Raw genomic sequence first — 23,787 nt, 5'->3', positions numbered from 1 at the left:
GTGCAATCTTATATTAGAAGGTTTTAGTGGGACTTGAGGACTTTTGTTTTGTAATAAAGATTTCCTCGGAACTTAGGAAACAACTGAGATCTGGAGAAGGGGAAAAAAGAGTGCACTGGTTGAAGTCCTGCTTCCGTTATGCAAGATTGCAAGTTAGAGCAAAGAAAAGGAAAAGACATGGTTTAAATCCAAGAGGGAAGTGAGAGAAGCATCATTCATAGCATTTCTGCTCTGTTTCTCCCCATCCTTTCTTGTACCTTTTCACATATGCTATTGTCCTGAATACATTAAGCATTGAAGATTTCAGAAAATACTGGAATTTTTTTTTTAGGTCAAACACAATTGGTCCTTGCTGGCAGGACATAAAAACCAATAAAAACTTCTTTTTTTCTATTAAAACAGAACACAATCACATTCTTCTGCAAACAAAGGTCCCTGGTAGAAGCGTGGGAACATATTCTTTGAAAAACGTTTATTTGCTGAATAAACAAATGTAATTTGTTCAAAAAAGAGTGTTGTTAGAAGGCCATATTTGCAGAAAGAATCATTTATTCAACCAATATTTACTAAACTTAAACTTATTTATTAAACATATATTACATGTCAGATGATGAATTAAAGTCTGGAGTTAGGGGGGAATCATTCCCCTGCCTGAAATATTAAGTATTCTTAATGAAAAGGAGGTTGTGTTAGCCATTTGCAAATAGTAATGATTCAGTACTAGTCTGTAACCTGGAAGGAAATGTACGTTATAGAAAAAATATGGAGGAGACAGTTTGTCCCACTTTTATTGTAGTTCTTACAGAAGTCGGTTTGTTCGACATCCCAGATGATGAGTGATACATATGGCTAAACAAGTTAACTCTTTTTAGAGCATACCTATCTATAGTCCCTATTTTAAAACACCAGAATTTCTCATCTACTGCAGGTTTCATTACAGGTACTATTATATCAGATTAAATTTTTATCTCAAATTACAAAGTAATATGGATTAGTTTCTTAACTCGTATTACCTTGAAGTCACATAAATTGGCTTGATTTTGTTTCCATACTGCAAGAAGCTCAATGAAGCTTTTACTTGGTTCTCAAATAGTGAAGAACTAGCAAACACTGTGATACTTTAGAACTAAGTGGGTATTACAAATGAGTTGGCAATTCATGTTGGTGTTATGGTTTGTTATGACTGCTTAATTCAAAAGCATATTTGCAGAGAGGGAATTTGAATTAAGTAAATCAAAATAGTAAGGCTTTGATTAAAAAGTTAGCTTTTTTTAGCTTAAATGTTGATATTTCAAGGCCTACTGATATTTTAGTCATTTGTGGTTATTTTTGTTTCCTGTTCAGACCTCTGGGAAATAAGAGAATAGTAAATCAAAGTCCAGATTGCTTCTTGCATTTATTTTCTTTTCATTTATGCCCGTATTAGTGCACCTTAAAGAAACTACAGACATGAATAACTTTAACAGAATCACAATGAGGGAGAATTATATTTCTGGACTAATCAGTTTTAATAATTCTTGTTATAAAAATTATTTTTTCAAGTTTGATTAATTTACTAATTATTTTAAATTCATGATGCTGTCATAAATACTAATAATGGAAAATCAGCCAAGAATATTTGTATTACTAATGTGAAATTTGGGCAACATTGTCTTCAAACTGAGGTTATATTACTTGTTTTCCCATTTCTCATTTTTGATGTTAGGCACGTTCAAATTTATTCATTTATTTTTTCAAAGAAAATATACCTTCCCAAACTGAAATGATTCTATATGTTTCAATTAAGAGCTTTCAATAAAAGGCACTTCAGCATTTAAAAAAAAATCAATTATTGGCTAATTTAGAGAAAATGTAGGTGAACTTTGATTAAGTAACCTTAAAAGAATTTATTCTTTTTTATTTACACTTAGTAATTCTTTATATTTCAAATTGGAGATTTGAAAAAAAAAGTCCCTAGCTTACAGTGTATCGGTTCTGGTCGAATCTTCTAATACTGTAACATCGGGTAACCATTCATGAATTAGGCCTTACTGTTTAGATAATTCAGGATTGTGGCCTATTCTAGGCAATCTCTACTGAGGCAAACAGCATGGATGGGTTTTATTTTACTCAGTGCTTCCCTACCCCACTTTGGTGGTTGTCACCTGTCAGCACACTGAGTTGTAAGAGGTACTTTGGGGTCTGAGAAATGTGACATGACATCTTAGGCAAAAAAAAATTTGAGATTGCTTTTTTAAAATACTTAACTCACTTTTGCCAGAAACTCACTCACTTATCAATAATTTAAGCAGTTAAGTAATGTTTATCTGGAATTCAGACAGTCAAAAAGAACTAGTAAGTAATTGCTTTAGGATTTTAATTGGATATATGCATATGTGTGCATGCATATGTGCATATGTGTTTCCAATTTTATTACTGTATGAGTCATGTGACTATCACTCATTCATTTATTCCTTCATTCATTTCAAGTATGCACTGAGGCATTAGTATGTTCTTATGCTGTACCAGACACTAAAAATATAGTCCCTCTTCTCATGGGACTTAGAATTAAGGTAAAGGGAGACAATTAAATGTTATGAAATAAATTGCAAAATGTAATAAGAAAATGCAGTAAGGCTCACAAAGGCATCCTATATCAAATCATTTTTAGCTAAGATATGAAGGATACGTATCAGTATAGAAAAATGGAGTGGGATTGGAATTTGGGAAGAGAATATATATGACAAAGCCCTGAGACTTAGAAGAGTATGGTGTGTTTAAGGACTGAAAGAAAATCAGTGTGACTCAAATGAAGGGAGGTGGGTAGGTGGTGTTGAGGCTGGAAACACAGACAGAGAGCACATCATAGAGGGACGGGCCAGTATGTTCAAAACTGGGATTCTCTTGATGAGTTTTACCCAGGAAAGTGAAACAGAAGTGATAGGGGAGAGATCTTGATGAATTAGAAAATGTTTAGGAGTAGAAAAGATCATTTCTGTCAATTGGATATGGATAATAACTGGGAGAGAGGAGTCAGATATCACCTCCATGTTTCCTCTGGCTGTAATATTGGAGACAGAGAAGGAGCCATATAAGACAGCTAAATGGAGAGTACCAATAGTAGTTATACCTATGTGTGGCAAGTTTAGAATGGATGTTTAGGCTAGAGACAGAATTGTTACCATATGGGAAGCAAATTAAGTCCTGGGAATGGAAGATATCACCGTTTGTCCTGGAGAGAAAACTGAAGAGGGCACAGGTGGGATTCTGGAGCACCAACGTCATTGCCCTTAATACATCATGTTTTCTACATAGGTTTATGGGTTGATATGCATCAGAATATGAGGTCCTTGAAGGCAGATCCTTACTTCTCATGTCTACTAAAAAGTATTTGGGCATTTAATATGGCTTTACAAATGTTTGCTGAACAAAGGTGTAAATGAAAACTATATGTCAATTTGATGATACTATAAAAACATGATTTTGGTGTTATTTTAGATTCATACATTCGTAAACAGTCTGATACTTTAGATACTATTAGACTTAAGACTTGCTTTGCAGTGTAGTTATTGAGACAAAGAGCTAAAGGAACAAGATACAACCAGGCATCAGTCATGGCTCTGCCCTCAGTTAGCTTTATGCTGTGATGTAACCAACAGGAAATAAAGAATAAAAGTGTAAATAAAATTACAAAATTGTGTTTGGTTCCAAATCACTGTTAACAAAGAAAGGGGGTGGGAGGTGATAGCGGGATTTCATATAAGGAAATATCAAGATAGTGTAAGTGAATTTAAATCAATTTCATGGAGTTGAAGACAGAAGATCGCTTAAGCTCTTCTATTTATTTCCCCAAACCCACAGATTCTATCTAAAAAACTGTCTCTGGTGACCAATGATAGGAAGTCACAGTGAAGCTAGACTCACAAAAGCTAGGTGTACCCCGTTGCTGTACCAGAGCAAATTTTAAGATTCTTCAAGGTGGGATTGACTTCCCATGCATGAAATGGAATCATTAGGACAAAGACTGTAATGTGCTTCTTCCACCCATTCTCCAAGACCGCTTCAGTTTCTGTTCAAGAAGACTCACAATGAAAACTATACTTACATAGGCTGACAAGATGATGAGTAGATTTGAATAGGTGCATACAAATTGCTTAAGACGCAGTGAACCAGATAACTTCCTTGTTGGTAGTAGGTGTCACTGTTATTCCTTACTGATTTTGGTTTGATCAGAAACTACGGAAATGACAAGACAAGGCAGGATACACCATACGGAGAAGATGATAATCTCTCTGGCAATGCCTGACAAACTAGCATCAGTGAACATCTCGGTATCGAGCAGAGTCCATAGATGACATGGTATCATTAGGATACGCATAGACGTATTTTAATAGAACCAGCCTGCCCTGGCAGAGCCTGCACAAAGAGAAACAAATATGAAAAGATTAGTGAAAGAAGACGTCTATTCCCAATGACATTTCATAAAAATTCCTGCAGAATTTCCCATGTACTTAAACTATTATTATAGGCTATATTTTGAAAAAGCCCTGATTACACATACCCAAGGCAGCTATTTCACATTCTTTTTCGAACCCTGAACTACTGATAGGCCCACATTTTTGATTGGATGATGCTGAACAGAAATCAGCGCAGCAGGCCGCCTTTCCCCATGGGCAGAGTCAGCAGGCCCAAACTCTCACAGACTTCTGTTCAGGAAAGGAGGAACAAAAGAAGCTGAGCAGATGATCAGAGCAACATTTGTTTCTCCCCAGATCTAGAAATTGTTGTTCCTCTGTCCACCTGCCGGTGGTTGTGGACAACCATTTCTTGGTATAAAGAACTTAATTTCCATATAAACTGGCTCTGGGCAGCACTGGTGACGCTGTATCCTGAGTTGTAGCTGCTGTAACTATGAGTATTAACTGAGATAGTTAAACATGGTTCCAGTTTTTGTCACATTTTTTAGAAGTTTTAACTTTTAACTAAATTGACACATACCAATTGGTGGTGAGATCGTGCCTGTGCCATTTTTGTGTGTGTGAAAGCCTGTTTTTGCACGACACTGCTTCGGCATCTCATTCAGAGGAACAGCATGAACAGTCTTCAGCCATTGTTGTGATAGTTGTAAATGGTCAAAATTTGCATTCTTAGAATTTTTCCATCCGTGGGGTTTGCAAGTTGTTCACTTAAAAAATTCTTAAAATGGATGGCTTCTTGTTTGTAAGCCAGCTGATAAAGAAGCAAGCAAAAGTTCCTGTTTTTGAATGTGTGAAAATTCTTCCTGCTTACCTGGGCTGTAAATAATGACATCTAAAGTGGAAGAATTAAGAAACACACCATGGCTACATAGAGTATCCTTGGGCCTCTGATTTAACCCTTTAGTGGTCTTGGTATTTTAAAAACGTATTTGTCAAAGAACTTTAGTTACAACTGAACGGGTATGTATGTTGCTTAAATTAACTGTAATTGTCATAACCATCTATATGATCTGAGATTTTTATTTTGAAATGAGAGCTTTTTTGTTATCAGGTTTCTAAAAAAAACTAAAAACTGTTCCTAAAAAATTGCATGAGTTGATAAATGCTCAACAGAAGAAAGGATAATTAAGAATCAAAGAATAATGAAGAAAGATACTGAAGAAAGCATGAGTAGAACTTTACAAAGTGATAATTAAGACTAGTTAATATATGTGTGGAAATGTTCTGACTGGGCATTTGGTATTAGAATAATATAAATATAACAATATATATATGTTATGTATGTATTTTAAATTTCAAACAAATAGGGTGAGTCCAAATATCTGTTAAGAAAACATGATTTTTTTATACCTGGTGCTAATGCTATGGTTTGTTATCATCAACTTCCTTCTAATTTATGTATCATTGACCACCTGTTCTAAGGAATTTGCATGTTTCTGGACAAGAAATGTTGTGAACAGTGATGATTCCATCTCCTCACTGTTAAAACCAGTTAATTTTTCTTGTAAGTTGATTATTTCTAATTACGATAATGCAGCAGCTGGGGACAATGCCCTTTCTTTCACATTCTGTGATGCGAAAGTGACTGTAACTTGTTGAAATGCAGCCCTGGTATTGTGTTACTATTACGGCTCCTGGAGAGGCTTATTAGCCTGTCACAAAAGATATAAGAAAAATCCATCATTCCTTTTGGAATACGATGAGCCTTTGTCACCCACAATGCAATTAATGTTAAAAATAGAAAGAATGGCTATGATATGATTATGATTAGCCAGAGATGAGCTATTGTCCAAGTAACAGGAACTAATCCAGCAGGCCAGAGATGACCTCCACAGAACCATCAGTTTGCTGATTGCCATTTCTCTCTGAGTCTGATGAAATATTCATGCCTTTGCTCTCCTCTCTGCAAGCACTATTGATTTCTTGTATAAACGCTGCTATATTTAGTCTAGACAAATGGAATGTGGATTGCTGCTGAATAAATTGGATGAAAGACTGGGATCTTGCCTGCCGCTTTCTCTCAGTCTTGGGCAATTATTTATAATCAAGAGCAGTTTTTGTAAGTTGAGGGTGATTTTTCACAATTTAGTGATTAGTCTCTGAACAAAGGCAAGCAGTTAGACACAATCATTTCTGTTGGGATAGCAGGTTAAGAAGTCAAATTACCCTTTGAGGTTTACAATAGCTGTTTTGGAGAGTTCTGGAACTCTTTTTTCCTTATCTTTTTTGGGGAGATTTTTTTTTCAGAGGTTGGCATTTACAATTTATGGATAATAAAAATGCCAACAAGAAGAGAACTCAGGGTCTTTTGAAATTTTACATTTTATCTTTATAGGGTTAAATCCGTTTATTGTGATGTCCATGCAGAAACTGAGGCTGTAGTTGGGGCCTTTTTAATTTAAAAATGAAATATATCATTAACAGCCATTGCTTTTTGTTGGAATTATGCCAACTCTAAAAATTAATGCTCAAAATCTCATGTTACACCAGAGCCTTAACTGAAAGTTCTACATTGGGCACTGTGACCAAGAGAATTTACAGATCATCATCCTTATTAGTTCCAACCTTGTCACACTTAGTATTTTTCCTTTCACCAACATCATTTTTAGAAGATACTGTCCACCAAACTATGGCTTATTAATAAATGTTTTCCCATTTTCATTAAAGTGACATATATATATATATATATATATATACACCATCAGTGCAGTCTCTTCTGACCCATACATTGAATAATCACCTATGATAACAAACGAGATTGATACCAGTTCCCCCACCCCACCCCTAAACACTGGCACACACACATGCCTGTACGTACACACAATTCAGGTGGTAAGCAAAGGTAGGAATGTTTTATTTCGTATTAGAAGCCTTAACATCTGTACACAGGATTTCTGTTAGGCTTTCTTGACTTGCTGAAAGTAGCTCTTAAATCCACATGGGATATTCACTTCATAGTTCCCAACCTGGAATCTGCCAATTTAAGTTACTCAGAGTAGTAGTTAGAGCATTAGATGCAATTTGTAAAAATATAGAAAAGTACAAGGGGGAAAGTTATTCATATTTCCACCCAAAATACAACCTTCTTTTTTTTTTTTTTTTTTCCATTTCACGAGTCTTTGCTAGCAGAATTCAGAGATTAACACCTTAAATCCTCAGTAGAATATATGCTCTAGGAAGGCTGGAATCTTTTTCTTTTTTGTTTTACTACTAAACCCAAATATCTAGAGTCAACTTGGGAATTTAAGGTTCTCAATCAATGTATATAGGCTAAATTAAATTGTATTTAGTTTAAAGAGTTATCATAAGAGTATATGTCACTTTTATTACTATTCACTTCATGCTGTATCAGCATTTTTCATTTCCATAAACATTATTTTTAATGATTGCTTATTTTTCCACCAAATGCATGTGACATATTTTACTAGACATTTTCTTGTAGTTGTTGAAGTCAATTAAAATAATAATACATCAGTAAACAATATGACATTGAACTGTTTCTTCCTCTGTTAGTATTGTCTTTTTAAGGTGTATTCCTAGAGTTGGCAAACCTGAATCAAATGGTATAAATATTTAATGTCTTTTGATACATATCACCAAGTTGTTTTTCAGAAGTTTTAAAATAATTGGCAATGCCACTTGCAATATGTAATTGACTACTTGGTCACATGTTTACCCTATACAAGGGGACATTGTCCATACACATATGCACATACATGAATTGTATATATGATAATTAATATTTAGAAATAATGCCTTATTTTGAATTAAAATTTGCATTTCTTTGTTAATGAGGGTGATTTATTTTTAGTTGGTTAGCTATATTTCTTTATTTTCTTATTTTAAAAATTGTCTAGAAGCTCTAGTGTTTTTATTTTCTAATATTTAATTGAAACTATATACAATTTTATTTTCATACTTGCTCCTAACATTTTTTTTTTTGGTTAGCCACACAATGTTGTTGATTTAGTTGAACATACAGGACATTTCCATTGTTACATAATTTTTTCAAAAAAGCATTTATTGAGGAATGTGCTATCTCATTTAATCGTTTAAACAACTCTATGTTGTTACTGTTCCAATAATTATCTCCATTTTACATATAAAGTAACTGAGCCCCAGAGAACTTAAATAACACACTTGGGGTAATGTAGTTTTTCTGAAGGTAGCACATACTTTCTAAAACAGTTATGGGAATAGGCATTTAGATTTGGAGCAGAGGTTGAAAATTGGCAGCCTGCATATCAGAATTGACTTACAGAAGCATTTGTTTTGGTTCCCATAATGTTTAAATCTTTTAAATTATTTTAAATTGAAAATTCGGTGGCTTCTGTCTGCACTAAGTCTGTGTTTCCTTTTTTTTTTTCCCCCAACAATAAATGGTTGGATCTCAGTATTTGCTGACCACTTCAGAAGAGCTATGCAATCCAGGTCACCACAGTTTTCCCTCCAGAATCCTTATTGTTTTAAACTGTTCCGTTCACCTGCAGAACTTTCTTGATTCCTGTGGGCAAGGGTCATATTCACAATATCTAATAACCAGATTGGCATAGACACTAACTATACAGCATGGACGTATATCTGCATGTCCACCTCTGAGCTTTTGTGGTTATATCACTCATAGAATTTATCTAATAGAAATGGTGCTTAGAATTTTATATACTTTATTTAATTTGATTTTTATAAATTTAGATACCTTGTAATCATGCCCAGATCATCAGGTCTTTCTTTTTCCAGTGATTTGATTAAACATTTGTTTTAAGCTTCCTCATAGTTTTCCTACCTTGTTTATTTTAGAAAGGTAACTAAGGTACAGATTCTCACCATTTAAAAACTAGCATGTAGAAACATGGCTACTTTCACTCCTTGACATTTGGACTTGGCACCATTTCCCACATTTTTTAGCGTGCAGATTTGTACTTTTTCTGTGCTAGATCCTATAGCCCTACAAGTCCATTATGTTAAAAGCTTTACTTCTTAAGGAATATATCTTAGAATATATCTTCTGACTGATTACAAACAAAAAAGACTGCAAGTGTACAAATTTAGTTGTGTAGAAATTTTCCAGTATGATATGATATCTTTTCCTCAATAGAGTTGCATTTTTTTTCATCCGAAGTTGACTTGAATTTTTTATGTGGCCCAGTAGAAAAAGTTTTATTGAACAACTTTGATTCCAGTGAATATTTGGAGTCATCTTTTTGAAAAAGAGAAATGTGGAAGATTTCGTGGCAGAGTACAAATTGCTGGGTGAATATGGCTCATCTTATCAAAGCTGATATACAGAAGACCTTTTATTATCATTGTGAAAAAATGGCTAGATGGATTGATGTAAAATTCATTGAATGGGTTAATGCCTTTCATTTTTTGTTTGTTTCCAAATCAGTGTGCTAATTTTCTATCCTCTGTCACCCCTCCTTTTTTTTTTTCTGTTTCCTCCAGTGGATGTGAAGTCAGAGGTTCCCGTGGGCCTGGAGCCCATCTCACCTTTAGACCTAAGGACAGACCTCAGGATGATGATGCCAGTGGTGGACCCTGTTGTCCGTGAGAAGCAGCTGCAGCAGGAGTTACTCCTTATCCAGCAACAGCAGCAAATCCAGAAGCAGCTCCTGATCGCAGAGTTTCAGAAACAGCATGAGAACTTGACACGACAGCACCAGGCTCAGCTGCAGGAGCACATCAAGGTAGCAGACATTTCTCTGTTTCTGACCTCTGACTCAGGGAGCCTGCACCATAACATGGGCATAAGAGGGAGCACCAGGGGGATGTTTGACTGTGATAACACATGGATGTGTGGCTGGGAGGAAATTGTGGTTGCACTAGTGAAAACCTTGGGTAAGTAATAGGAATTCTGGCAAAGAAAAGTGCTTTGCTTCGTGGAGGAGGGTCTCTACCATTCTTTTATCCTTTAGTTTACAGCCTCAATAGGAGGGAATAGTAACTTCCCACCCTTTTTCAGATTCTCTTCTAGATGATTTTGTTCATTTGTTCCATCTACTTTCCACCAAGAAGAAACATGAACCTGGGAAGACTCAATTCATATTTCTAATGAATCTGCATATACTGTTTACCAGAAAGGATAAATTAGTTTATGTGAAGAGAGAGCCTTTTTTATTGTTTATTTTTATTTTTTGTCTTTGGTCTATAAGTAGATGATCTGAGTATGTCCCAATCTTCCTTATGGAAAAGACCTCATAATGTATATTCAAAATAACAACATAATGAAAGCTCAATAGAATTATATGTGAAGAAACTGGTACAGATATTTTTGGTTTCTTTATATAAGTCTGATAGGCTATGAATACAAATTTATTGAAAGAATTTGGGAGTAGCTGGCAATTTGAGACCTGAGTTGTTTAAATTATTCTAGGAGAAATATATCCATATCTCAAAACTTGTCATGATGGACTGTTTCATTGTCAGCTCATTTTAGGTGTGTCTTGTATATCTATTTCTTCTCCTGTTATCTTCAAAGATAAATATTACTTTACCTTTATTTATAAAATTTCTTTCAACTTCTTCACAAAGACCTTTTAAATAACAGTTATTTTGGTCTGATTAAGTAAATGTTTAATTTCCATTAGTTATGACAATAACATAAAGCAGCAAATATTTATAATAAAAATGCATTTTTATGTCTTAACTCCTTTGAAAACGACTGAACTATATGGTAATTTATTATATATTATATCATATTTTATTACATTATAGGCACTTCCTCTTTTACTCACTTGCATAACAATTACAAGCACATTTCTATGAGGTTAATGTAGATAACTAATCTATATTAATATTATATAATTTTACCATATTGACATTACAGTGTCTGAGATGGTAAAAATGCTATTTCTTCCCTATGTTCCTTGTTTTATATTTCTTCAGCCTGGGAGACCTATTTTATCTTATTTTCAAAAAAGTATCTTTGATACCCAATATAAAATGTAATGATTTTTTCCTTTAACTGGTGAACTTAACTAAGAGAACTCTTACTATTTATTGATCTGTAAGCTATCTTAAAAATAAGAGTGAGAATCACGGCTGTATTTTACAGTGTAGGAAAACTTCACTTAGATTATAGTTTTATGTTTGAATGATTCTGAAGCATTATTTCAGTTTGACCTTCCTTTGAAACAATACTAGTAACATTGATTTCCTTCTTCGTTCTTTCTAGGCATGCTAAAATGGCAATTTATATTCCTCACCATACTTTAAGACTTAAGTAACTATCTGGTTCATTTTGCTGTGGTACCCAAGTCGTGTTGCCCTGAATGTAGGGCAATACTGATAACTTACAGCTTAAGATACTTCTTTTCATTATATTTGATACCTTTTGTAGTTGTAAAGATCAATATAAAAATTTTTAACTGATTTTTTTTATTTTACTCAAAAGTTAATAGCACGTAGGTAATTCTTACTTTGCCCTGAACAAAATAATATAGTAGGTTTCCTGACATCTGGAAAATAAGAGAGGAGGGAGAAAAAATATTCTGAGATAGATAAAAGGAAAATTTAGCTTTTGGAATGATTTTCTAAAGTACTACATTACTTTCTTAGAAACCAAAAACATAGTTAAGATTTCCTTTTAAGTTTAGGAAGATTTTTTGCTTTAAAATTAAAAAAAAATTATTGTTTTGCATTTTTATGGATAAGGCTAAAAGTTGATGGGCTTAACATTCATTTAGATTTTTGTCTTTATGAGGAAAACACAGCATGATGCTTTACTTGAATTTTTGACTTTTGTAACCAACTTCTGTTGAATTAGATGCTGTTATCTCATTTTTCACCTAGCCATCTGAGGCAGAGAGAAATACTCTAAGTTACAAAGCCACACAGCTAGTAAGTGGTGCTCCAGGATTTGTAGTCTTGCCTTGTCTGCCTCCAAAGCTACTATTTCATCCTGCCTCTGTCTTGGCCTGACAGAGGCCTGAAATTGGAGGAGTGAATTTTTGTTTCTTCTTCTTCTTTCTTTTTAAAATAACCTCATTCCTGAAATTTTTTTATAACAAATAGTAGCTATGGAAATTAAATTGTGTGCTTTTCTAGATTCCTAAGAGAGATTAATGTTCAGTTCCACTGGGGCTTTGGGTGAAGCACTGAATCAATTTGACCAACCCCAATATCTGTATAGAACTAACATTTAAGGCAAAGTTTAAGCAGAATTATGAAATTTTCACTTAGCTTAGAAAGCAGTATCTGAAAACATCCATTGAGAGACTGGTGGACCGTATACAAAATGCCAAAATCTTAGTATGAAAAGTAACCAGAAATGCTTCTAACCATGTCCTTCTGGGGTGAGTGAAGCTATCATGTTTGACCTGCAGAGTTGGCTTCCTGTTGCTCCAGAGTAATTCTGAGACCATTTCACATAACTTTATTTTTGTCCTATTACTTTTCAGTGTAAATTTTTGGTACCCATCTAATGTAACCAGCAAATTCCTCTAACTTCATTAGTATTGAGAGTTTAAAATAGTAATAATAAGCAAAGTTAATATGGCTCAAACTTGCAACCTAAATTTCATATGCATTATGCACATGATGTATGAGGGAGATTATTTCTCTGTCTTACAAATGAGGAACCAATGGCTTATATCTATAATGTCATAGGCTAGTAGAACTCAAAATCTTTAGTTATTCCTCAGTGGGCACGTTTACTTTTATTCATAGGTGTGTGTTTCTCAGTCGGAGACAACATTGACATCTCAAAATGGTCATGAAGAATGCTTCAGATTTATGTTGTTCATTGTTTGGAGGTGAATTCAAGGGATTCAGACACCCAAACAATAGTGCATCAAAGTAGAGTCTTATGAAAGTGATTTTTTTCCTTGACTAGTCTCTCTAACCTGAAGGTTTTTGTTGCTGAGTGAACTACTTAGACTTTTGCTATTTTAAGAAAACAGTTTGTCATGGGTATGCGGATTGCATTCATCTATTGAAAACCTTCTCTGTAAGGTTGTGAAATTTTTAACATTTTGTTTCAGGTAGATTTCCCTTAAATTAACTCATCTCTTACTATTGTATTCAGTTTAATTATTTTCATACCATTTCTCAGGATAAGAAGTGAAAATTTTAGTTGTTTATTTATATTGTGAGAAACATGGTAAAACAGACTTCTGGGAAGTTCCTGCCTTTCTTTGCCTGTGTCATCTATTTCACATGAACAAAGAAAAGTACCTCAGGGAACTGAGTGCATTTGGTAATATTTTGGTAGGGCAGCACAGGTGATGAGGCTGCATGAACACTTGCTTGTTAATGACATTAAGGCCATCGATGGCATTAGTTGCTTATCTTTAGATTTCAGTAATATACAAAAAAGTGGGTAAAATGTAAAGTAGATACCAATAAGTTCCAAAAGCTCATAACATTTCGATTTTGGTCATTGATGACTATGAAACCTAAAGAAATTGCACACTCTCATGTCTTTCTCTTCTCGCAAGTTGCAACAGGAACTTCTAGCCATAAAACAGCAGCAAGAACTCCTAGAAAAGGAGCAGAAACTGGAGCAACAGAGGCAAGAACAGGAAGTAGAGAGGCATCGCAGAGAACAGCAGCTTCCTCCTCTCAGAGGCAAAGATAGAGGACGAGAAAGTAAGAGGCACCAGGGTAAAAGATGGATCTCTTCCCTCATCCTTAGCTGATCGTCATTCAGAAAGGAGCCTGATACAGAGTGGAATTAAACTTGTCAAAACTGTCTGTGTTTAAGTAAAAGAATAGATTATGGACCCTAATGTAAAACTTTGACATTCACATATCAGCTCTCTGTGCATTAAGTCCACAGGCACCTCCAGAAGTAAACATCGCATTGCTCAGCAAAGATGCTAATTTCTGTTGTTTTGAACCTTAAAAATAATGTCATTCTATGGCATTCTCAGCCATCCTGTTTAATAATAAGCTTACCTCCACATTACTCCATTATACATTCCTCCTGTTCCAGTAATAATTGCTCTATAAATCAATCTGCCTATCTCCGTTTAATTTGCCAGTACCCAGACTTTGAAGATTGAAAGTAGAACGTTTGTTTAAAAAAAAAAAAAAACTATCCACAAGAGGGAGACAGATCCAAATAATTCCCCTTTATGAGGTCAGTTCAAAATCAGGTCGTAGCAAGGTTTAAAATGTGATGACTTGAACTGCAATTGTCAGCAATATTTATTTGTTTAATGCTCAAAAGAGCTTTTTGAAAAAGTTTGTTTTTCAAACTAGCAATTCAGAAGAGCTCATTTTAATGTGTTTAATCACTTATATGGTCCCCAAGATTCTTGATTTTTAAAAGGCAATGTTTTGTTCCTCAGCAGTATTTTTCAAAGCTTAGGAAAAAATTAGTATTAATTCTGGAAATCCCCTTTCTGCAAAAGCAATTAAAGAAATCATCGAAGTTCTTTTGAAAACTGGCAGTTGAAGCAGTAGTTAAAAAATGTTACTATGTCATTTTCTAAAGCCGATTTAGACTCTGGTTTCTTCTTCTAATAGGAAAACTTCATATGCTGTGACCAGTGGTGTTACTTCTTAATTTTTGCTAAATATTCCTGAGGCATGAAAGGACAGAACCCCAAATCACCATCTGTTTCTGTATGTGTGTGTTTCAGGGGCAGTGGCAAGTACAGAAGTAAAGCAGAAGCTTCAAGAATTCCTGTTGAGTAAATCAGCAACAAAGGACACTCCAACTAATGGAAAAAATCATTCCGTGAGCCGCCATCCCAAGCTCTGGTACACGTATGTTCAGTGTTTGGCTTTTTTTCAATCCCAGGGGTAAAGATCACAGGTTCTGAATTCAGCCGACCTGGGCACAAATTCCTGGCCTGCCAAGTTCTCAGCTGTGTGGCTGTGGGCAAGTTCCTCGAATTCTCTAAGCCTCAGTTTCTTTGTTTAAATAAAAAAAAAAAGGATGAGAATAGGACCTGCCCTATAGGGTTGCTGGGAAGGTTGCAGGAAATAATGTGTTAAAAGTATGACATAGAGAGCAGCTCTTAAATAAATGTTAGCAAGTATCGTCTTGAGTGCAGGAAATTATTATGTATGCTCTTTGCTGAAGGAATAACTGACAAATGTGGGGTGGGGCAGAGAAATTAATTCATATTTTGCATTTTTCTATTCTCAGATGATACATCTGATATCTTTACAATAATTTCTGAAGATTTGGCAGGTTGAGATTTTATTTTACTTGGCTTAATGTAAGATGGAGTTCTGAGTTCTTTTTAAAAGTCTAGAAGATGTTTGACTTAATTAAAAAAAAAAAGTAAGGAAGACAATAGAAGGACCTAACTGATATATCTAAGTCTTCAGTGACCTCCCCTCAAGTCTTCCCACCTGTAAAATGAGAGTACATTGGCTTCTGACACACAAGCTGACAAAATGATAGACTGTAGTATTACAGTTTTTTATAGAACCATCTTTCTCTACATCCAGTTGAGAGATGCTGTGCAACACACAATTCTTCCTTCTGTAAAATATAAACATTGTGGTATTATTAAAAATTAGGAGAAAAATTGATAAGCAAAGCATACTTGGATAATAGACTACTAGATGATAATTTCATCTTTCATTAAAACGTATGTTTAGGATTTTACGCTTACATAATTTTTTAATCTCACATCATAAGGATAAGGGAGTAAATACTTGATTACTCTGTTTATTGACATTTTAAGCATGCCAGGAGTTCTATTTAAAGAATTACTGTCCTTATAATTCTATTTTATAAGTATCTGCCCTTTTCTGCATCCGAAAAAAAGGTAAACAAGGCAAAATACTTTATGAATACTTTTTAATGGTTTACATAATTTCTATCATGCATGTCAATTGACTTGAGAAACCAGTCCCTGAAGAAAATTTTCAAAGGTTCGGTCAATATCACAAAGTATGGGAAAATAAATACTGTTATATTACCTAAAATTACATAGATAATTTATAACTAATTTCCATCTAAGTTAAGCCCTGGTTGAAAAAAAGATAGTATCTTTCTTTTAAGTGGGAAACAACTACATGCAAACAACTTGTCAGCTGAAAATTCTTTAGCTGTTCTCGCGGGTAGATTAAACATAGCTCTCTAATATTACTTAACAATCCTTTTATTTGCACTGAACTGAACTTCAGTAGGGTCCAACTCCTGGACATTAATTTATGAAGTCTAAATGTAATACTGTTCTTGCCAGTTATGGCTAGATGAAATGCCCTTAAACCATTTAATTCTTGAGAATGTTGATTCATATAAATAGTACTGGTAGAGTAATCATCTCAGGGGTGGTACGATGCCTTATCCATTGTTTTATAATGATTATAGTTGTTTATATCCATTGAATAGTCTATTTTTAGTTCTAAACTATTCTCTAGTAGTACAATTGTATCTCTTTCACTGTATTAGTGCAGAAAAGACAAAACATTTTAAAGATACGTTTCATACTGAACAATGCTGTGTCTCTGGTCTTTACCTTGGAACTACTATAGTAGTCAGGAGACCTGAGGCTATTTGCACAATATTTTCTATTTAGTAGAAAAGCACCTTCATGTACTTTCATGTACTACCTAGCACTTTCTTAGAATGAAGTCTTCTGTATGTTTACTTTTATTGGTTGTTCTACATCATTGACTAAAAAGGATTCGGATGGTGGCTTTTCCACTAATATGGCTCTTAAGAGAACACACACAATAATCTCAGATGTCAAAACTCAGACTCTCGGTCAATTTTCTCCATTAGTGAAGCAAACTTTTCTGTGTGACTGTGTGACCAAACACATTGTGGGCATTCTCGGACATCCCGCATCGTTCTGTAACATACTGCTAAAGTGAATTTGGTTACATGAGGCTGTGGTTTGCACAAACTAAGAAGAAAGAACGTAAACACAGCTGAGACCCGTGTTACGGCATGTGCCACCGATTATTGCTGACCAACATGCAGTAAAAACTCCAGGGCAAATGGTGAAACTTCTTTTTCTTTTGTAGGGCTGCCCACCACACGTCATTGGATCAAAGCTCTCCACCCCTGAGTGGAACGTCTCCATCTTACAAATACACATTACCAGGAGCACAAGATGCAAAAGATGATTTCCCCCTTCGAAAAACTGGTAAGTCAGCTTCCCAAGAAAACTCCACTTGCTCTTCATTCCTGTAGTTTCATTTTGCCATACCTCTAGAGGAGAGTTAAAGGATTTGAATCGTAGCTATTATGCCCTCTCCACCTCTGCTCTCAGCATAAACAAACGTGTGTGCATGCAGGCATGTGCACATGCACACACATGCTCCTGTTTCTTTTTTTTTTTTTTTAATGGACAAATGTCTGGGAAGTTTAATTAAAAATAGAAAACAAAATATGCAACATTATAATGATAAAGGGGCTACAAATATTGATAAGGAGAAGATTAAAAGCAGAGTAAAATTTGCTTTGTAGATCCCATTTGGATACATTTTTTTTTTTTACTTTTTTTTTTTTTACATTTTTTATTGATTTATAATCATTTTACGCTCCTGTTTCTACATCGGCTGATTCGGTGTATTGTCAAAGTAACTTTTTCAATTTAAAAGTTAATCACATTTGGATTTTAGACAAATTATTATCTTATTAGCAATAAAGAGTAGAATTAAAGAAAATAGAAATTTGATTTCTCAGAAAATTTAAATCTTCTCCATTAATGAGGACCTCTGTAATTTTCTCCAGTTATCTGATTTTCTGTGGAGCCTTAACCATTTGCTACAAAAATGGAAATAATCATCTTTTTCCTCACACTTTAAAAAGCCTTACATTTTAATTGTTTATTAAAACAGGTAAGGCCAAGGCTAGGTTCTGAGTAAGTGACTTGCCTAATGTCTCACAGATTATAGGAAAACTCACAGTGAAGCTTTGTACCTAATAATCTCATAATTATATTAAAATTTGTTTAGGGGAACTGGGACAATGAATCTGGAATAAATTTGGAATTTAGTAAACAGCTCTATGGCTTTAAGATCTGCATTTGGTTTCTCATATTCTTTTTAGCCCTTTGATATGTACATATTTAATGTTTTATACTCTTACCTCTATAATAAATCTATTTAAACTATGGCTAGATATGTAAGCATAAATAGCATTTGGGTACATTATGTTCTAAATCTTATGGTGTTTTCCAGATAAGTTCTTTAGAGAAAGTTGTAAGTTGAAACATTTTTATATCCACAATTGAATTGAAAAGATATTCAGAGCTGATAGTTTGGTCCATTGTATTTTACTAAGATCTACCTGAAGAAAAATGGATCTATGCAATCTACATAAAATCCACAGAGTGAAAATGTTTTCCAATAATTACATTCATTTTTCCCAAGCAACTTTGAATAATTAAAATGGATATAGATTGTGAAAACATATGCTGAACCTATTTTCTGTCATATAATTTACCTCCAGCATAATGAAGATTTTAAAATAAAATCAATCATGAGTAAGAATTTATTACCCACCATCTAGCCAGTATTGTACCAGGCACGAGGGAAGGATGGTCAAGTATTGCAAAGCAACTTGTATCTTTTCATTTTAATAGCCCAGAGATTTTTGCATTTCTACTCTGATACTAGATATGGTAAAATACTTCAATAGAAGACTATGCAAAGGAAAGAATGAGCCTTATGTATTGCATGAGAATTTCACACGATTATCTGCAAATCAGATTGCCTTTCATATAAATAAACTTCTGTGGGATAAAAGGAACAAAGCAAAGAGTGAGCCTCCATGTATTTCTAAAACACAGAATATAGTTTATGAAAATTGATCCGTAAAGGACGTGAGTTTTAGAATGTGGGGACTTTGATCTGCAGCCTTGACGTTTAGTTGCACCAATGGCATGTGTAGGAACTATTGACAGAGATTATGTGAATATTGCCCCAGGTCTCAGGGCAGTGACTGGCATTCAAGAGCCCAAGGAGTCACTAAAAGGAAAGAAAACACAAGTTCCCTTATGGCAGGAGGTTACTGATGAGTGATATAGTTACATTCAGGGAGAAAGACTTCTACCCTGCTGTGCACACAGCCTTTGAATATATTCTTACCACTGGGAGATTGAAAACTGACGGCAGAACTGACACTGACTTTGAAAAGAAGTGGCATTTGGAACCAGTAAGCATCCAGAAAGAAAATTTGATCTTTTTCAATAGTTAAGGACAAGTACTAAAAACCCATATTTTGTGTCTCACTGTTTCCATGAGAACAGCTTAGGGTTTTTCCTCTGAGAAGAATGAATAGCAAGCTGTTAATTTATTCTTGTAGAAATTCTCAGTCCACAGCAAAATTCTAAGAGAAATCCTGCTCATTTTACATGTTACAAAATTTTATTCGTATCTGTACTAATATGAAAGGCATCCTTTGTACGTGATATGCAATAATAGTGAAAAGATACAGCCCTTGTCTTTTCTAGTGGTGTATTTTCTGTATTTGCCCAGTATTTTAAGGTTCTTCCCTTTTTACTGAATGTCTGATATTTATGAAGTGTCAGGCTGTTGATCTGTAAAACCAAACATTTTCAAGCATTGTATCATTAAAGTTCTTGAACAGCCGTTAATACTTTTATATCTCTATAGGGGGTTCAAAATATTCCTTAATTCAATTCCCATTGTCTAAGAAAAGTTTGATATAATTAAATACAGATGTTCTCTACACATTATCTAAGATACTTAGAGATAGCCTTCATTAAGTACAAATAGACCAAAATCTTCCAACTTTTATAAATATAATCCATTTGGTGTATTTCCAATCCACCGTGAGAAAGTTTAGGCATATATTTGCACTAGATAGAAGAACATTAAAATACAGTCAAATAGTAATACTGACTTCAGCATTTGTTCTCTTTCAGTGACTCAATAGTTATTACTAAAAAGTAAAAAATAAAATATAACCGTATTTAAACATATGTGATGATTGGGGAAACTATTTAAGATCATTATCACATAAAGCTACATCATATAAAATGAAATCTGGAAGAGTGGTCTTGGTCATGCAGTGTAAATACCAGGACAAGCTATCAGAAAGTCTGGCTTTTCTACTGGGGCCTGATTATCATCCTCTGTGGCCTGCTTGAATTTCATAGAACTGAATTTTAGATTTAAAAGAAGTTGTTAAGTGGATTCTATCTTTTGATCTGAATACAATACTAAATACTTTCAATTTCTTTTTACCGTACATCACTACTGAATTGCCAAAATGTGCTAGCAAGATTTAAGGGAGTAAAGTTGCAACCAGAGTAAGAAAGGTCCTAATGACCTTAAAATGATTAAAGTGGCCCCAGGGGTGTCCCTTAAGCAGTGAGCAGAATTTGGAACCTCTCTTGACCTCTGAGGACCCAGCCAGACAGTTACAGCCAAGGAACAGTCAACCATGCAAGTCTCATTTGCCTGCAGAAATCTGACCTTTGTCATGCAAAGTGGACCTTTACTTCCTTCCCCTTGGGAGAATCATAGTTGCTCATAGCATTTGGGCTTTTTGGAAACATCAGAATAATATGAATAGTTAGCTTTAATCATGCTCATTCCTAATTCACTTTTCTTTTAAATGTAAGAATTGATTCTTTTGCTCTTTTCACAACAGTGAACTTCAAAGGCTTTCATAATTGATTGTGAAGTTGAGGATAAAATAATTATTTATAACTTTTGTATTTATTGCCCACATTTTAGGTAGCACTTCCTTTTAGAATACACTCTGTGATTTCTTTTGTTCCCTAACACAAGAATTTGTTGATACCAAAATTTGGAATGCTTTACTGAACTTTAGGCTTTGGCTGCAAATTATTTCATGCTGTAATAGGTGAATTTTTTTCCTTAATATATTACACTATTGAACTGATAATAAACTATAAAATAGGGAAAGGAAGCTTCTGGGTTCAGGCACTTTTGAAATAGTATATATTTCTCACAAAGATAGTACATCCATGGTGACTTTGAACTGACCTTCAAAACCATTTGAATTGGATTCTTTTCCAGTGTGTGCATATGTTTCATAAAATATTATGGTAAAAAATTCTAGAGGTTTTATGCTCCATTATATTATTGGGGGTCTTACCCGGTGAACTTTGCCTTTCTTTGATTGTTACAATCTTTCCATTTAATACTTCTGAACAAAGTGAGCTGGCTGGCTAGATTAACCTCTTAAAGAGCATAAGCCATATAAAGCTAAAGCTTGGCTTGGTCTAATAGGACTGTTCCAACCTCACTGAAATATTCATTTTAATGGTCAGCGACACTAGAATAAGACTCAAAAATGGAAGAGGTCCAAAATAAGTTAAGGTTTTGGAAGGCCAATGTCATTTTCCACCCGGAGTAATTGGAAAGAAGGCGGAGATGAGATATATAGTTTTATAAATCTCCCTTAATATAACAGTTAGAAGTTATGTTGTGGTACCTTGGTGACCTTTTCAAGTTATTATAATCCAGAATTAATACAAGGAGATTTTTAAACAATGTTTTAAAATCTCTCTTTTTCTTTGTCTTTAGTTCTGTGTCTTTCTTGTAATACACAAACACATGGCACGTGTGCACACAGGGACATGCACACACATTTCTGCACAGAACTAGCACTAAGGTAGCATGTATATAAAAATAATCACTCATAATTTTATTCCAGATTGACAAAAACTGGAGTATTTTTCTAGATCTTAGTACTCTATCTTAGTTCTGTTGCTATGGCTATTTTTGCTTGTAATTATTGAAATACATTCTTTGTGATCAATTTTATACCAGTTTTCCCAGAACTGAGAAGCAATGTGGCACAGTAACACAGGCTTTGAATCCACATACTGGCTTGAAATCTGGATCCTCAATCTTGGGAAGTTTATTTAACCTCTTTGGGTCATGATTCTCATCTGTAAAGTGGGAATCAACAAATTATTGCATTTGGTTCATACAGTTATTTTGAGGATTCAATGAAGTAATGCATCTAATGTACTTAGGATCATATCTAGGACTTAGGAAGTGCTTAGTAAATCTTAACTCTATGTTCCTAGTTGGTAAGGAATTGAGTTTCGTTTATTTGCATCAGGTTAAAACTAAATTGCTTATTGTTGTGGAAAGTTTTTTTAAGGTCTTGTATTCTGCCATCTTTATTGATAAAATGAGCAAACGAGAAAGTGATAATCTTCTTCATTTTAAGCTATAGGCAGCTTGCAATGGTAATGTCAAGGTGTGAATAAAATTCTTTGTTAATTTTGCCGATTCCCTGGCATTTCAGAGCTGAGTATGGAGTTCCAAAGTAGCAGCAAATTTTTTTCCTTCCTTTACCATTGAAGGAAATCTGGTGGATGCTCTTTGCTAACTAAGGCCAAACAGTTTTAATTTCTGCCATTGACTTCATTTTTAAATCTATAGACTTTAATTTTTGGAACAGTTTTAGATTTGCATAAAAATTGAATAGATAATACAGAGGACACCCATATTACTCTTACCTCTTTCCCACAGTCTGTTCTTAATAACATCTTGCATTAATGTGGTACATTTGGTACAGTTAATGAACCACTATCAATATATTATTATTATTAATATAGCAATATAGCCCATAATTTACATTCAGGTTTACTCTTTGTGTTGTAAAGTTCTATGGGTTTTGACAAATGCATAATGTCGTGTCATGTATCAACCATTACAATATAATGCAGAATAGTTTCACTGCCTTAAAAATCCCCTGTGCTCCATCTAGTCATCCCTTCCTCGACAGATCTCTGTAACCACTGGTATTTTTACTGTCTCTATAGTTTTGCCCTCTGCAGAGTGTCACATATTTGGAGTCATATGGTATGTAGCTTTTTCAGGACTAGCTTCTTTCATGTGGCAATATGCATTTAAGATTCCTCCATGTCTTGTTGTGGCTTGAAAGCTCATTTCTTTTTAGCACTGAATAATATTGCATTGTATGGATGAGCCACAGTTTGTTTATCCATTTACCTATTGAAAGACATCTTGTGTCTTCCAAATTTTAGCAGTTATGAATAAAGCTACTTTAAACATTCATATGTAGGTTTTTGTGTGGATATACATTTTCAACTCATTTAGGTAAAAGCCTAGGGAGTGCAATAGCTGGATTTTATGGTAAGACTATGTTTAGTTTTGTAAGACACTGCCAAATTGTATTCCAAAGTGGCTGTACTATTTTGCAAGCCCACCAGCAGTGGATTAGAGTTCCTTTCGCTCCACATACTTGCCAACACTTGGTATTTTCAGTTTAATGTTTTGGATTTTAACCATTCTAATAAATATACAGTGGTTTCTCATTGTGGTTTTAATTTGTAATTTCCTTGTGTTAGTATAATATATTTTTCTCCATCCCTTTACTTTTCATCTATCTCTATGTTTTAAATGGTTTTCTTATAGACAACATATGCTTGGGTCTTTTTTT

At 34.3% G+C, this 23,787-nt stretch overlaps 1 protein-coding gene and 1 pseudogene across 9 annotated transcripts in view; both read left to right on the top strand.

Annotated features, from left to right (window-relative positions):
• The window catches only part of LOC140697493 (casein kinase I pseudogene), a 40,955-nt pseudogene extending 36,230 nt beyond the window's left edge, over nucleotides 1-4,725 (top strand).
• HDAC9 (histone deacetylase 9) overlaps nucleotides 1-23,787 on the top strand; it is a 638,632-nt gene that overhangs the window by 259,169 nt on the left and 355,676 nt on the right. For 5 of the 9 annotated variants that reach the window (XM_072964902.1, XM_072964900.1, XM_072964903.1 and 2 more), the window contains 4 exons: nucleotides 9,900-10,141; nucleotides 13,892-14,042; nucleotides 15,041-15,167; nucleotides 17,391-17,512. In XM_072964902.1, the coding sequence (XP_072821003.1) occupies nucleotides 9,900-10,141; nucleotides 13,892-14,042; nucleotides 15,041-15,167; nucleotides 17,391-17,512 (642 nt within the window). The remainder of the gene's footprint in view (nucleotides 1-9,899; nucleotides 10,142-13,891; nucleotides 14,043-15,040; nucleotides 15,168-17,390; nucleotides 17,513-23,787) is intronic. The other 4 variants (XM_015245630.3, XM_006211721.4, XM_031674178.2 and 1 more) reach the window with 3 other exon arrangements.

This window comes from Vicugna pacos, chromosome 7 (genome assembly GCF_048564905.1).
Source record: "Vicugna pacos chromosome 7, VicPac4, whole genome shotgun sequence".
In the NCBI taxonomy this organism is placed as follows: Eukaryota; Metazoa; Chordata; class Mammalia; order Artiodactyla; family Camelidae; genus Vicugna; species Vicugna pacos.
The sequence above is the reverse complement of the archived record's forward strand: the minus strand, read 5'-3'. Positions and strand labels throughout refer to the sequence as shown.